The sequence below is a fragment of the Pocillopora damicornis genome, chromosome 6, assembly GCF_964200805.1.
Source record: "Pocillopora damicornis chromosome 6, jaPocDami1.2, whole genome shotgun sequence".
NCBI classification, from domain to species: Eukaryota; Metazoa; Cnidaria; class Anthozoa; order Scleractinia; family Pocilloporidae; genus Pocillopora; species Pocillopora damicornis.
The window spans coordinates 16,898,183-16,915,000 of NC_142675.1; the positions used below are offsets into that span (position 1 = coordinate 16,898,183).

At 35.5% G+C, this 16,818-nt stretch overlaps 3 protein-coding genes across 9 annotated transcripts in view; all 3 read right to left on the bottom strand.

The window, feature by feature from the left end:
- Window positions 1-3,144: 3,144 nt before the first annotated feature.
- On the bottom strand, window positions 3,145-4,354 carry LOC113684636 (uncharacterized). The gene is made up of 2 exons (XM_089209924.1): window positions 4,109-4,354; window positions 3,145-3,509 (listed from the first exon to the last, which is right to left on the bottom strand). Exons 1-2 carry the CDS (start codon window positions 4,219-4,221, stop codon window positions 3,284-3,286), a joined length of 339 nt encoding a protein of 112 aa, XP_089066050.1. The 5' UTR covers window positions 4,222-4,354; the 3' UTR covers window positions 3,145-3,283.
- A 116-nt stretch (window positions 4,355-4,470) lies between these two features.
- LOC149044239 (uncharacterized) overlaps window positions 4,471-16,818 on the bottom strand; it is a 19,179-nt gene continuing 6,831 nt past the window's right edge. For 5 of the 7 annotated variants that reach the window (XM_089209923.1, XM_089209919.1, XM_089209922.1 and 2 more), the window contains one exon: window positions 7,560-7,828. In XM_089209923.1, coding sequence (XP_089066049.1) covers window positions 7,751-7,828 — 78 coding nt within the window. In that variant the 3' untranslated portion in view covers window positions 7,560-7,750. Of the gene's footprint in view, window positions 4,609-7,559; window positions 7,829-9,043; window positions 9,113-9,317; window positions 9,446-16,818 lie in introns of those variants that run through there. The other 2 variants (XR_016187793.1, XM_089209918.1) reach the window with 2 other exon arrangements.
- The window catches only part of LOC149044240 (uncharacterized), a 1,016-nt gene continuing 57 nt past the window's right edge, over window positions 15,860-16,818 (bottom strand). The window contains exons 2-3 of the mRNA XM_089210006.1: window positions 16,585-16,747; window positions 15,860-16,098 (exon numbers count right to left, since the gene is read on the bottom strand). Of these exons, the coding sequence (XP_089066132.1) occupies window positions 15,974-16,098; window positions 16,585-16,747 (288 nt within the window). The 3' untranslated portion in view covers window positions 15,860-15,973. The remainder of the gene's footprint in view (window positions 16,099-16,584; window positions 16,748-16,818) is intronic.

The window sequence follows — 16,818 nt, forward strand, 5'->3', positions numbered from 1 at the left end:
CAACCGTGAATCCCTTGATGAAAACTGCATACGATCAAAAGTTGTTCGAATTCTCTTACAAAAATGACGGAAAAGCGAAGAGGGATAACAATGATTTTTTACGATGATATTAGTTTCTAGGAAATCGTCTCTGATTGCTATTAGTGTCGCAGACTTTATCATTTCATTGGCTGGCAGCTCGTGGTGATGACAGACACCTGGTTCAACCGTGACATGAAAGCAGTCTTTACGTGTCAATGATCTGATTTTCACTCTTGCACTGCATCGATATAACTGAAGCTTGCGAATTAATTAAATATTTCGGTCTTTCAAGGAAAGGCTTAAATTCACTAGAAGAGATGAAGAACAAACTTCGTGAACATTTAAAAGGGTTTGAAAGGACTTCGTCGCCAAGGATTGGGGAGTTATGTAATCACAGTAACACTTTTTCAGTTCAGACATCACAGATATTTGTGCAGAGTATGGTAAATTATTCGACTATATGTAATTCATTCTCTTCCTAAGAGGGTTCTCCTCCAGGTTGATATGTCAGTTCAAATTGTCGAGAACTGAAACGGTTCTATTCCGCTCATGACAAAGGGTCGACGAAGAGGCAATTTGTGATACAATTTAGCCAAACGATACGAAAACACGGTCTCTAGTGCTCCCCATAGCATACTTCACAAGCTATTTTGGAAGACCGCTAATTTAAAATTGATGCCCATGGTTTGAAAGCCGAAACAGTGCGAAAATAGAAACTTTAAAGAAATTTCTTTGAGGTAAGAAACATTTAGAACAAAAAACGGCTGAAATCAAGAATTTCGTCTCTTTGGCTGTCGAAAAAAAAATTAACTCAATTTTTGGCTTCAGCCTCCTTTAAAGATAACTATTTCATTGGTGTAAATTTTCTTTTTCGGAATAGTTACGTGACACAGTTAATGACTAACTGCTCTAAACTGGCAGAAATTATAGTAAATTACCCCAAATTTAAGAAATTGTTTCCTTAAGGTTGAAACAACCATTGGACAAAATCCCTGGCATTCTGTTGCTGTGAGAGTGAAGAAGGAAGGGCATTTTTCGAGCTAATTTAAGCCTTTTACCCGAGGGATTTGATGTGGAGGCTCCTATACCCCAGGGATGAGTCGGGAGCCCGAACCACTCTGGATTCTTGAATGAATTAGTGACCCTCAGAAACTGTGAAAGTTTGAAAGAAGTCGGGGACCCGAAATCGGTGAGATGGTATGTATCACGCCTACCCGGTCCTCTCGTGGAGAGACTCTTGAATCTAAAAGCATCGGGTTCAGGGGAGCTTGTTTAATTTACATTGGAAACACATACCCTCTATTTTTTTCCCAGAGGAAAGCTCATGTGTGGGGAGAGGTAAGTTTTGGTTAGTTATGCTATGGCTTGCTTTTCGCGCAACACCGGCATATTCAGAGGGGTCTTTACATTTTACGTTTTCGTATGATCTTAAGTGATATTCCCTTGTGCAAGTCAGCGTGTGGGCTACACGTGGTCCCTGTGGCTGGAGACTGTTATGGGGAAACACTTAGGAAAAGTGTTGTATACTAGGGTTCCATGTACTACTATAGAGTAATGCGCGAATCAGGCCATGTGCTCTACACAACTGCTTTATTAGGATACGATAAATTAATTACATAAAATGATATATCAGGTATAATCGGGTGACTGCGGTCAAGGGTGTGCTAACCAATAGAATACAGCCGAGGTATTTATCCAAATAGGAAAAACAGACAAAAAGACTTTGAGTTTGCAAAGAAAACGCAAAAAAAAAAATAATAATATTAATCCAACCATGTCCTTTATGACAATCTTCAAGAATAGGTTTCATTTTAAAGTTCATCGCTGAAAAAGTTAAGCCTCAGACAGTGAACAAAGTTCAGTTTGGACCATTCAGTGATGTTAGCTTTTAAACACCCCTAACACTAATTTCCTACAAACTTTCCTTCGATTTATATTAGTTATAAGTAGGAGACTAAGTGATCTTAAATGAAAGTTTCGGCAGAAATCGAGATATCCTGGAATTGTATTATAACTTTGGAATCTTTGCTACCCAGGAAATAGTTCTTATTGTAGGCGCTACTTTCAGCAACGACTTAGCTTTCTTCACGTATCATAGCCTATAAAAGTGCGACGCATACCGTAAGTAAAAAAAAGGAAGTTAGGTGAGGCCACACTGCTACTTTTGCCACGATCAGAAGGATCCAAGCTACCCCTATCTCAAGTGTCTTGCTATTTTTTCTGGGTACGAGTCGTCAACCAAAGTACTTAAGTCTGTTGTTGTTAAATAAGTCACAGAATCATCAACCTTTTTTCGGTCATAGAACGTCTCATTTAGTCGACTAAGTGTTGACTCAACGATCTTATTTACAAATTTTCCTTATTTCTTTTCAAATTGTTATCCTTTAATGCTCATTAAGCTACCTTTTTTGTTTAGTACGATACTGCTGTTTGTACCTTCGTTTGATAATAATTTATATGACACGAAAATTATCACGTCTATTCATTTTACGCTAAGAGTTCGCTAGTTTATTGTTGTTCTATGTCTCTTGATAGTCTACCGTTTCTCTTTAGCCTTATCTAAGTTAGCCTCTAGAATCTTTACAGTTACAAGTGAGTCTACTTCTTTCTTCCATCTCTCTCCGTATTTTGGCTTTTTTCTACAGCGTTGTATCGTTTCGTACACTAATTTACCAAATAAATTTAATTTAGCATCTGGACATCAGACGCGTTCAAAATTTCTTATAACTGTTCCGTGTTACATAAGAAATATGTTTGTGGTCTACACATTAGAGCTCAAGAGTTCACTTTATATCATCTATTCTCACAGCGAGAACTACAAAGTGTGATAAGCAAAGATACAAATTGCAATTGGTGTCGCTTACTTTCACTGCATGATCATTATAGATAATTTAAAACTAAATTTTTCGAACTTGCACATTGTAAATTTTCATTAAACTAGAGTAATTACTGAGAGCAGATGATAAGGCCTAAATGTAGTGGTAAAAAGATAAACTACCTCGTATAGAAATGAAATGAAATGTGATATGTCCTAAGAGTCTATAACCCTCCTAATAGTGATTGCAATTAAATTCCTTTGGATACTTCTGTGCTTTATTAAAACAGAAAATCGTCCTTCAGCGAAGTAAAGAAAATAAAGGCATGTACTACCCCTTCACCACACGGTGATTACAGGAAAAAGTTTAAAAACGCGCAGTTAATTAGCATCTCACGTATAAGATCGAAAGTTCCCGAAGTTTTATTGAAATTCGTATTCGCTAAATTAAGACTGGCTGATCAAAGGTATCAAAAGCTGTTTTGGTCTGCCCTGCGAATTGCATTCTCCGAAAAACGCGGAATTCTTTGCAGGACAATTTCCGGGCTGATCGATCAGATATTTCTTTAAATCAACTCCTGGACACTCAGTTACAAAGGCTGCTTTTAACCCTCTTGGAACCTTTCTGAAAACAGCACTGTAGAAGGTGACAATATGAGGATGGCAAAGCCTCCTGTGGAGTGAACGACAAAAAAAAGAAATATGTGAATAACTGTCAACTTTGGACCTGGTAGGAGTGACAACAAAATGACTAAGGAAAGTAAGAAAACATTTCAGAAAAATTGTAAATATATGAAAATCATATGAATGAAAATAATATATTCACATAGTATGTGAATTGCGGTCTAGGAAATAATCTGAAAGCGATGTTTGCGGTAATAAAAAGTACTCAAGCAGTAGCGAAAATAAGGCTTGAAAAAATTTAGGCCTGTACGGGATTTGAATCTATGACCTATGCAGTGGCAGTTATTTACGAATCAACACAATGACCAGCTTTCAGTTGGCTTGTAAACTCGGTTGGTAAAGCACTGAACCTGTAGAAATTAATTCCAGAACGAATCGAACAGAACTGTACGTTAAACGAGGAATGCCAATACCAGTGTCATGTTTTAGGAAAAGTAGCTCAACACACTTACTAAAGTGACTTGGGTATTTTGGGAAGAATAACAAAGTGTTACTAGCATAACGCGTGTTCTTAATCCTGAAAAAACAAGTTTATTTTGTTGGTTAAGTGTTTGATAAAAAATTGTTTGTTTATTAGTTATGTTGTACCTCAGGATTGCTTCGTTTGCAAAGCACTCAATAATATTGCTCCTGGTCAGCAGTTCTCTGTACACTTTAAACACACTGTAAAAGTTACTTGGCCACTTGATGAGTACCTTCATAGGAAATGTGTCCTTGGTAGAGCCCAGGTTCCATTGGTCGCTTCAAGTAGACATCCTCGCTGACATCCCAAGAAAGGTCATCCTAGGAGAGCCGCATGCATCGGATTTCCATAGAGCCAAACGACGCGAGCTCACCGCGCAAACACTCGCATTTGTCTCTATAGGACTTGTAGCGAGCTTCAACAAGCATGGGGGTTCTCGCTTGCAAGTCATTCAGGGTGTTTACTACTAGCTTCAATTGCGCTTCGACCCGTGGCTTTAGCGCCTCGATGGTTGCAGCTTTCGCTAGAAACTTTGGTGCCATGATTCGTACGTACTCAGCGCAATCTTTATTGTAAGCACTCGTCTTTTTTCCTTCTTTTATGTTGTCGGCAACAGATTTAACTCCTACAAATGGAAGAAAAAGCAGTGTTAATTACTGAACGAAAAAACGGATTTACACCATATCTGCGCAATGCAAATGTCAGCAAATCTGGTCCAAAGCTGTAACAAATGCGGTTCAAATGGGGTAAATGCCACATTTGCACCAAATTTTCCACCCCCTGCAAATCTAAAGCAATACGTACTGGAACAGCAAACGCAGCTCCGACAAGAAGAGCTGGAACCATGAAAGGAATCGTTTTTCCGTGATAAAGTTTCCTCTTAAGTGGATGCGAAAAGTTGAAATTGCTGTTGAAACTTGATCCTCTACACTTTCGCCCGCCGTTTCTTCATCAACATGTACTTGTAGTTGTGAAACATTGACTCCGACGTCGCGAAGCTCTCTCTCCGGATAATTATATTTTTCGAGGAACTCTTTGATCACTGATTTCCGTGCCTCCGCAAACCTTTACTGCTTCTCCTCCCATTCTTCAATCAATATCTGTAGTCTTTCTTGAAGAAGCTTAACAAGGGCAGCCTTGGTAACTTCCCATGACTTCTTGACAGCCGAAGTTTCGTAAGAGTTTCACTTGCAAAATCTCTTTTTCACTTGGGGAGTCTGTAGGTGGTCGATTAAGGTGTGGATGGCCTGACGAGTCCTGCTTTGAAGACATTGTCATTGCCTCCATCCTTCGGTGGCTCCTGCTCCGCTTGAAGTTTCCTTAACCTTCCTATCACAGTATTTAATCTATCGGTTGCAGCCACATGGTCAGTGGAGATATGACTTAGTAATGTACTCATAAGCCAGGTTATTCGGGACAGCAAGAGATCTAGCCAGCTGAACAGATTAAGGAAGAATCAAATATAGTTACCAGTTGAACGCACAGGGAAGATCGATGTTCATTAATTCTATACCATGGGTACACATTTTTTCCCTATTCTCCGAGGAAAATTTGAAAAGGCTCTTGCTTTTTTTTAAGGTAGCCGTCCATGCACCCATTCCTTATTTGTTAAATTAAATATTTGTGCGCAGCCTATATATTTGTCAGAGATGGGTGGTGAATAGCTGCTCTAGTAGAGAGACATAACGTCATCAAAGGAATATTGCAAGATTCTATCATTTTCACTTTGTTTGATGGAAATTCAGAGGAGGAGGTCTCTATCTATCCTTCAATTACTACACTTCGGATATGGCTTCTTTCGCCTCAGACCTCCATCGAGGAGAGTGTTTAAGTAATCAGGAAAAAGTGTAAATTTATATAACTACTTTCGTCTATAGCAGTGCCGGATTTTTGTTGGAAAGAGAGAAATCTTGATGACAGGCCATTACTAAAAGAGGTGCTTTTTGCCTAATAAATAGTAGCTTCATGATCAGTTAACATACATTTAGAAATGAACTAAACTACCTCCAATTTTGTTCAAGTCTTGTTTCGATGCTTTTCGAAACCAAACAGCCAATCTTATCTGTAAGTGGGGCAAATTCTGAATTCATGACTCCAAACTTCTGGACCCCTAGAGCTTTACTAGTTGAAAGGCGGATAATTTGAGTACCTATGTCGACATTTGGCAAACACTGAATCAACTTGTTGATTGTGTGCGCTATGACCACATCTCCCTCTGAGGTTGGTATGGTTTCCCACTTGTTGCAAACGAACAAAGTGCAGTTTGGTGAGAATTCCATTTGTTGTTTAGTCGTGAGTTCCCTCGTTTTGTGCAGAAGTCTAACAAGCTAACATATGAGGAAACAAGCTATATAAAACAATTCAGTTGGAACTTTGGGCTTAAATGAAATAGCTTTTTGGGCTCCTTGAGCTATCTGAAAAAGTCGTGGTTTAAGAAATAGATCGAGCGCTGGTCAGGAGTTGAAAGGATTTGCCGGTAGTCATTTCAGAAAGTATCAATTAATATATAGATTTAGCCAAGCCTAAAAGCGGAGCTCTTCTTAGTTTATTTTCTAGCCCCTCTTTAAAATAAAAACTGTAATAAAACTCCTCAGCACTGGCTGTAGAAGACTTTCTTCAAGGGGATTAAGAAACCAGTCCGGGGGTGGGGAAGGAAGGGGAGAATTTGCGAAGTCTGGAACCTGGGAACGACGTTCTCACCACTTGCGATAAAACGCATGCTAGTCAGCGGTATCTTCAAGCAGCGGAGGACCTTCGTTGTTGTTCCTGATCTAATCATAGTTAGTAGAGGAGTCTCCTCTACTAACTATGATCTAATGAGCAAGTTTTCGAAGATACAGAATCTTTTCTTCTTTAGAGGAAGTGTGCGATGTCAGCATCAGTTGAAATTATATTCTTTTGAGCGTGACTGATAATTTTTGTTTGGAAAAATGAGCCAAAACTGAAAGAAACGACGGTAAACTACTTCGAGTCTTGACATAACCAGTCGATTGAAGAGTATACATGTGACAACAGTGAATTTGTAAATCAAGACGCCAGAATCGTATGGGCTTCTCTTATATCTTCTCTTGAAGTTTCCAGGTATGACTGCTTGTATGATTGCCTTCTGGCTGGAAATACACGGCGTCTTTGAGAGATTCTTTCTGTTATTTGATTCGGTAACCTATGATGTTAAACTACTTACAATGTAGGTTTCTTTAAGCCAACTGCCCATGATCTTAGCAACTCTAGCTAATGAAGTACGAAATTTGTCTGACATGCTTCTTGCGCTGAAAAAGTTTGCTTTAAAAGAAGACAAGCTAGAGCTAAAATGTCGTGATTAAAACTCGATGACGAAGAGAGACTCACGATTCGATCATGAGGACATTTGTGGAAAACTTGAGATAATACCTGGATTTCATTTTTACATCACAGCAATCAATTCCAAACATCAATCAAGTTTTCTCTTAAGTTTTGAATTTGAGTTGATGTTGTTATTGGCTGTATTAAATGGGTTGAAAAGTTTTTAATGGTATTTTCTCATGTTTGCAAATAGTTAAATTTAATGGATAGTAGAGTTGTTGCAACATGTTAACATGAAACACAACAATAAATTTTATTCATATGTAAAAAGTATTCATTTAACTATCTACTGGCAAATTGTTGTATTATATTTCAACCCAACTATTTTCCATAATTTTTAAACACCATTATAAAATAATTAGTCAGTGAAACATACATCATGTTTGAAATGTTGTGTCCATAGTAAGCAAACAGGATTGAGGAGTTTATGTGGGAATAGGCTCTCTTGTCTGTATTGTTAATTTGCTAATTGCTCCTGTTGCCAATGTTTTGATGAGGTTGGGCTGTCAAAGTAAAAGAACAAAGGATTTTAGTAGGCAGTGCTTTTTTTCAAACTTGGAAACTATCATTGTGAAAGCCATACTTGTGCCTGGTAAACCTCATTCTTATTCTGATAAACTCGTTTTAAGAAAGATGCAGTATTTTATTACAAATATTTGATGCATAGGCTGTGCACAAATATTTAATTTAACAATACTTTTATAGTCAATATCAGCTCCTGCGCATGATGAAATGTCAGTAGGATCAGTGGAAAAATGTACCAAACATCTGCAAGATTTGATGTAATTATTTTAATTAAATGAATATTAACTGATACTAGGAGATCTAAGAATATTCAAAAGAATGTAAAACTTTTTTGAAAAATTAGAACTCAGCATAGGCCAAATAAACAAGATTCTTAGAAAAAGAAATGTGTATTCATGAAAAAAGCTAAAGAACCTTTTTTACTGGTTTTATATGTTGAAAACACACACACACATGCAGATTTCTTATAAACCTGTAGTTCAAGCCTGCCATGACTTCAAAATTTTGATACACACCTCAAAAGGAGAAGAAATAAATTTCAAGTTTCTATTCATACAGTTTAGGTTTGTTAGGTAAAATTGAGTCTAACAAAGAAATTTTCACAACTAATTTGATAGGTTATCCTACCTAGAACAATCAACTTATGTACATATAAGACTAGGTATGTACCAATGATGCACAAAAGAACTATCTGTGGTAATAGGGCAGGCTTCCTTTCTTCATTTAAAAAAATACTGAGGTCATCATCTTTCCATAAGCTCAGTGGAAAGTGAGAGTGAGAGAGATTGATAGTGACTATGTTATTTGAGTTAATATCCAGAGAAGGATAAAAGGCAAGATATGGTCTGCACAACTTTCTAATTTCAATTTTATAACTTATTAAGCTAAGTCATTTATATTCTTGCTTTGTGCATTGTGCAGATGCCAATTAATTTAACTTTCATGAAGGCCAAAGTTAAAACATGAATTAAAATCGCAGAGCCCATTTTAATTTCAGTCCTAATTAAAAGGGAATCTTTGCTTTTCCAGTTTTTCACCCTTTAAAAATCATATATCTTGTGACCAATTCCTTATGTCAATCTTAAGTTTGGGTATGAGTATTGATAAGAAACGCCATGCAGTAATGAAAGCTTGAGCAAGAGTATTTAATGCAATTCAAATATAATATTACATGTTACAAAGTGGCAACTTACTCAGCAAAATTATATAATCACACAATTCCAAACAAAGAAAGTCTGATAACCTGCTTCAACTTTTGAGGGCTTGAGGTAGAAAGAAATAAATATGGTAAACAGTTAAAATTGATATAAAGTTGAAAGTTTAAAAGCTAAGAAATATACCGTACATTACAATCCTCAAATCCTATGCATTTTAACAAAAAAGGGTCAGTTACCACTATAACTTCTCCCAAATATTCATTCTTACAGGAAATTATTAATTTTTACCACTGGGTGGTACTGCACTTACAATAGTTCCACTGACACAAATGCATTTTGTTATCTCATAGCTTATGTCAGGTCATGTGGGTGATTCCTGATTGGGGACTGACATTTCAATTGCCTCAGGAAACTGTAATCATCAGAATTGCAAGCCAAGGTGTATTTACCAAGTGCTCACGTTTCAAAAGTAGTGACCAATTTGTTACAGTTGAGTTCACTCCTTTTTGAGGCCATCAAATGTTACCCACATATTCAAATACTTGCTTGAATCAAAGTTATAATATTTTTGATAACCTGCTACCTTTAACACTTTAATTCCTGATAGTGACTAGCATCTAATTTCCCCTTTCAATATCACCCCTGAATCAAACATTAAGGTTATGAGAATAAAGGCAATAATAATGAACTAAAGAACCTCTTGATTGTTAAAAAAATTCTCCTTGTCAGCACATAATGAAATGTATTGAGAATAGAATGGAGAATATGCATACTGATGTTAGGGTGTAAAGGGTTAATAGTGCTCCAAAAAGAGTAAATAGTGTTGGAGAGAAAGAAAGAAAGTACGTAAACATTCTATGTTAAATGAAACTTTATTATGAATGTTGGTTGCAACAGCAATGAAAACATCAGTGAAGCTACAATACAATTACCTTTCCATGTAAACAAACCATGATGAAGAATGATATGGATAAATTTAATCTCACACAGTTTGAATGTCATTCTAAATATCATAAATATCATATCATGTCATTCTAAATATCATAAATAAATCATGCCACCACTTTAGTGTGACTTTTTTTCAGGATGTGTACTTTTTCTTATGGTCTTCTTTTTTTAGTATCAATCTTTTACCAGCTGACATCTGAGAAGAATCAAGTCCACACTGGTGATTTAACACATTCTAAGCAAACCCTACAACTGATTAAATCTTATTTGATCAAAAACATGAAGGGCAATGAAGGAAATTAGCTAGCACAATTCAAGTTTCCTTTCCTTGGTATTCTGTAATCATTTCTTCTACCACAGGGTAAAGTTTATAGTTTCCTTTATTTCATTGTCTTCTGTTCATCTGTTTGCTTTCCTAACAATCTTAACTATTGTTGCCAGCAAATGCAAGGAGCACATAAAATGTGTACAGTTATTAACACTTAAATTCCAGAGAGTAACTAGTATCTAATTTATCCTTTCAATATCATCCCTAAATCAAACATTAAGGTCATGAAAATAAAGGAAATGATATTCAACTGAAGAACCTCTTGATTGTTAAACAAATTCTCCTTCCCAGCACATTAGGAAATGTATGGAGAACAGCATGGAGAATATGTATACTGATATTAGGGTGTAAAGGGTTAAAGACATCATGTAATCAGTTTTATATAGGTAGAGTATTGCTTGGATATATAATTGTGGTGAGTGCAAGTGCCTGGTAAACATCAGTCCATGGTCTTCTACTCTTTCACCTTGAAGGGTGCCTTGTGTACATAAAAATTGAAGGTCAGTGCCTTTACCAGCTCTTTTTGGCTACAAAGATTAACAAAGAACAACAGCCACACCAAAAGATATTTTCTTGAAAGACACCTTTACAATCATTATGGTAGGTACACACAACTGACATGTTTGAATGAAGCATGTCAAGCATAAAGGTATGAATGTCAGTTTACTTTTTATTTCTTGCAAACAGCTTATTTCTACCAGCTTTGAAAACTTTTGTATCCTCGCTTTCAAAGAAAAGCATTTCCCATGAACAATTAATATTAGACATAAGCTACCAGCAACAGGTTTTTCCATTGTTTCATAACATCAGATTCTCATCACATTTTTTTGTTACATTTGAAAGCATAAGGAAATTGTATTAATTACAATATAACCCAATCCCACATTTTAACTGTTTTAGTCCCACTAGTGACCTAGACAGAATTTCTCCTTACACAATCAGTAAAATCAGTACAATATCAAGCAGATGAGTGATGAGAATAAAGAAAAATATCAATTAGAGGATAATTGGTTGATCCAATTCCAAATTCTCTAACCAAACATCACATAATTTGTATGACAGGCTGTAAAGAGAATTACTAAAATGAAACCTTGAAAGTTAAAGGGTTATGTAATCACATGTACTAGAAAGACAGCAAATAAATGTAACCTACTCCAGTAAAGTGTTCTTATGTACAATGAAGTTTCAAACTCACTGAAATTAAGTTGACTTCATGATTCAGATTTAAGTTTAAGAAATGTGTAATATCTCTTTACATGGATGAAAAGAGAATGCAATTTATAAATTTTAAAATAGTAAATGCAAAAGAACTTAAAGATGGAATTTAAAAAGACTGATAAAATATGGCATATCCATTCACTGAGATTTTAATCATTGGCTGGCACACAGAGGTATAAAAGAGGCTTTATGAAAAAGACTACTTGTTGCTTTCTTTGGTCGCTCTGTCTCTTTATATCCAGCCTATTTTCAATTAAAACCCTCTCTCCACGAACTTGAATTATAACAATTTCCTCCGGTTGACAAAGCTTAAACTCTGCCGGTATTGTGTCTTATGAGTTGTTTAGAAATTGCAAAATACTGAGAATTACTGTTCAACTACATCCTGACCAGTTTGATTTCCCGCTCAGAACGCGAGTGGCAAATTTCATCTAGTAGCTCACGTGAAGCCCTCGTGCAATGCCTAACCGTATGCCTGCAGTACACTACACTGCAGCTCGACGTTCGAGTATGCGCACTTTATCGTCATGTGACGGTGTCTTGGCACACATTAATGGGATATCCAAGTTACGCACGCAATCGCGCCTGCGCATTACCTTCCTCCCTCGCCCATCCATTTCGTAATGGCTAAGATAGTGCCCGTGGTACAGTTGGCCGCACATGCTAAAAGTAGCACCTTGTACGGTCGTATGGTCGTACGGTCGTACAACTAAATTTTCTCGGCTTGATGGGTTATTACTATTTGGTACAGTTATGGGGCTATGCTTGAGCTCCGCTATGATATTACCAGAGTTAATCATAGCGGAGCTCGCAGAGTGTAGCCCCATAACTATACGAAACTCGATGATTATTTTATTATTTTGTAGCCCCAAAAGCCCGGCTTGTGACTCTGGAGGTACTGAACTTGATATATTTGATACACAAGGCACCCTTCAAGTAAGAAGGTTAGAATAAAATTGCTTTTATGACCATATACTGCACTCGGTTAACATATGTAGATAATTACTTTAAAAATACTTATTATAGCTGTATTCAGAAGCATAAACATGTAGACAATATGCTTCTGCTATATTTTATTGTAAGGGGTTTCTTTTTATGTAACATGTATCCATCCTTTAATTTCCTCCTTAACCTGCTTGCAAATAATTAAATTTTATGTTTGAATTCAAGATAAAACAGAAGTCTTGCAGAGTTCTCATTCCAGATGGAATTCAGGTGAGAACATCAGTAAACAAGTTAAAATCATATGCTTCTCCTGAATCTTTAATTTTATTGCCCTGGTTTTTTACAGAAACCCTATTTTATATCTCTGTGTGACAGCTAATGATTAAAACTTCAGTGAAAAGATATGCTATAATTTAGTTTTTTAAATTCCATCTTTTTTTTTTGGCATTTACTGTTTTAAAATTAATAAATGGCATTCCCTTTTCATCCTTGTTAAGAGATATTGCACATTTCTTTAGCTAAAATATGAATTATGAAGTCAACTTAATTTCAATGAGTTTGAAACTTCATTCTACATAAGAACACTTTACTGGTGTATACTGTTATTTTTTATTTGCTGCCTTTCTGTTATAAATAATTACCATATGTGTCTCAACCCTTTAACTCCCAAAATTTCATGAGTAATCCTCTTTATTGTCTGCCATACAATTTATGTGATGTTAAATTTGAGAATTTGGAATTGGATCAACCAATAATCCTCAAATTGACATTTGTTTTAATTCTTGTTACTTGTCTGCTTTATGTAATACTAACAGTGTAAGGAGAAATTCTGTCCAGGTTAACAGTGGGACTTAACCCTTTAACTCCCAAGATCTCATTAATAATTCTCCTTACTATCTCCGATACAGTTCTTGTGATGTTAGTTTGGAGGATTTAGTATTGGATCATCTTATAATCCCTTAACTGATATTTTTCTTTATTCTCATCACTTGTCTGCTTGATATTCATTTGATATTGTAAGGAGAAATTCTTTCTTGGTCACTTATGGGAGTTAAAGGGTTAAAATGGGGGATTTCAACATATTGTAATGATTAAAATATTCTTATGCTTTCAAATGTACCAGTAACAAAAAATGTGATGAGAATCTGATGACGTGAAACACTTGCAATGGAAAAACCTGTTGCTGCTAGCTTATGTCTTTAATGCTTAAATTTTCATGGGAAATGCTTTTCTTTGAAAGTGGGGATACAGAAGTTTTTTAGGCTGATAGAAGTAAGCTGTTTGCAAGTAATAAAAGGCAAATTGACAATCATACCTTAATGCCTGACATGCTTCACTCATACATGTCAGTTGTGTGTACCTACCCTTGTAGAGGTGTCTTTAAAAGGGCTTTTTTTTGTTACACAAGGCAACCTTCAGGGTAGAAGAATAGAAGACCACAGAATGATGTTTACATGTACTTGGCATTTGTACTTAATGCCATCATATATTCAAGCAGTACTCTACATATAAATAACTAATAACATGATGTCTTTATCCCTTTACACTCCAATATCAGAATGCATATTCTCCTAACTGTTCTCTATATATTTCCTTATGTGCTGGCAAGGAGAATTTGTTTAACAATCAGGAGGTTCCTCAGTTGATTATCATTTCCTTTATTCGCATGACCTTAATGTGTGACTCAGGGGTGATATTGAATGGAGAAATTAGATGCTAGTCACTCTCAGGGATTAAAGTGTTATTAGCTGTACACATTTTCATGTATATGCTCCTCGCATTTGTCGGCAACAATAGCTAAGATTTTAAGGAAAGCAAACAAACAAGTGAACAGAAGACAGTGAAATGAGGGAAACTGTAAACTTTACCATGTGATAGAAAAACATCACAGAATACCTAAAGAGGGGAAACTTGAATTGTGCTAGCTAATTTCTTCTATTGCCATTCGTGTTTTTGATCAAATAAAATTTAACCCTTTAACTCTCAGTTCAAATTCTTAATTCTCCTTACTGTCAACTATACAATTCTTATAATGTTAGATCTAAGAATTTATTATTGGATCAACTAATTATTCTCAAGTTTGTATTTTTCTTTATTCTCATCACTTATCTGATTGATATTGTATTGGTATTGTTAGGAGAAATTCTGCCTTGGTCACTCATGGGAGTTAAAGGGTTAATGAGTTGTAGGGTTTGCCTGCAATGTGTCGAATTTCCAGTGTACACTTCATTCTTCGCAGATGTCCGCTGGTAAAAGATAGATACTTAAAATAGCTGTTCATAAGAAAAAGTGCACATCATTAAAAAAATCACACTGAAGTGGTGGAATGATTGATTTGTGATATTTAGAATGACAGAGGCAGGAAAAACACATTGAGCTTTTTCCTATTCACCAGTAAGTTAATTAGATTTTGGATTCTATATTCAGACCGGGTGAGATTAAATTTATTCATATCATGCTTCATTATGGTTTGTTTACCTGGAAAGGTAATTGTTATAGCTTCACAGATGTTTTTGTTGTAATCACAATTAACATTCATAACAAAATTTCATTTAAAGTGAAATGTTTCAAGAACACTTTTCCTTTCTCTTCAATACCATTTACTATTCCTGGATCACAATTAAAGGTAGCAGGTTATTAAAAAAATTAATAACTTTTGATTCAGGTAACTATTTGAATATATGAGTAACATTTGATGATTTCACATGTAACAGGATGATCAAGCCGAAGATAGCCTAAAAAGGGATTGAACTCCACTGTAAGAATTAGGTAACTTAACCCTTGTGAAATGGCTTTTGGAATTCCTAGGAATTCTAGGATTTTCCTAGGAATTCCTAGGAATAAAGGTGTGAATTTTCATGGTAAATTCGGACTGGGAATTCCTAGGAATTCCCAACCATAACAACTCTGGTTCTAAAAACCTAGAAATTCCTAGAAATTCCCAGAAATTCCAAGTTTATAGCCAACAGGACTTGGAATTCCTAGGAATTCCTAGGAATTCCAACTCAGAGAACCAATGACTTTCCCTGAAAAGCTGTAAATCTAAAAAATTCCTAGGAATTTCTGGGAATTTTTAGGAATGTTTAAGAATTACTGGGAATTTTAAGCAAAAATTTGAGACTAATGATATAAAATAAATACTTTAAATTAAAAAACCTTGCTAAAATTCAAGTATTGACTGAAATTTATTTAGAAGCTTAATTAAGGCTTACATGTAAATATTTTTGATTAATTATTAACATCAATGTGTAGTAATATTAGGATGGAATTTGATTTATTTTTCTTTTCTTGAAAACTTCACACAGATTAATCCTCAATTACAGCTATTCATATAGAATAGTTCTAATCAATCATTAAATTTGGTTTGACACAAATTGTGAATAAAATCTGTTGATTCTCTTTCATAAAATTCTATATTTGGAAACCCAGCACTCTTGGGAGTGAAGGGGCTAATTACAGACAAATAAAATTGATTTTTTAAATAAAATCTTGTTGTAACTGTAACAATAAATTAGAATGAAGTTATCCTAAACTGCAAACTTAGCTGCTGTTTGTACTGTTTGTATTTTTTTTCCTGGGCTCACAATGAGTTGGCCTTGAATGAGGTTGTCTACAAGAACCTTGACCATTTTGTATCTGGATTCCTTGACATCTGAATTTGGAAAAAATAATATATTAAAATATGTATATTTAAAGCTCAGACCAGGCTTTTAAGATGGCTATGAGAAAAAGGGCATTAATTGGATTCTCAAATTGAGAAATCTCTGTTACATTGAGTGACTTTTATATTGGAGTTAGTACATCTCTCTCATGGATTTTACTAAAAAAGGGCTGAATGCATTATTTTGTTTTTACCTAGGAGGGCTTCTTTATGTCATAAGGTTTGTTTAATAACAGTTCCTATTATGAATCTTGAATGTTCCCAAACGTGACTAGAGGAATCTTGAAACCTTACTGATAGGTTTATTTCATTGTAAAGCATAAGCTTAAGAAACTGCGGCATGCAAGTGACCGATTCGATTCTCAGAATTATTCTAGTTTCAGTTGCACCCAGCGTTATGTAAGCTTAATTCAACCCGCTACATCTATTATTTTATAAGATTTTGATCACGTAACGAATATCGCAATTTTTACTCACCACAAACTTTCAAAATCGTAGCTTTACAGATGGCCACTCGACCCTTGTTTGTACCAGTCAATATGTCAACTGTTGTCCCTTCTTTTAACTCCACGGCGCCAACGACTTTCTTTTCTTTTAAAACACTCACGCTATTCTCGTTTTCCCATTGAATAAAAGCTATCTTTAGAAATGTTATATTAAGCAAAACAGTTGAGAAAAGCGATCAACCGATGAAAAGTACATTCAAAGATG

Excerpts from the sequence above, each read along its gene's own strand:
- LOC113684636 (XM_089209924.1), bottom strand. The coding sequence starts at position 4,221 with ATGAAGGTACTCATCAAGTGGCCAAGTAACTTTTACAGTGTGTTTAAA. Across the intron at positions 3,510-4,108 it reads GCAAACGAAGCAATCCTGAG|GAGGCTTTGCCATCCTCATA; the intron begins GTACAACATAAC and ends TTCACTCCACAG.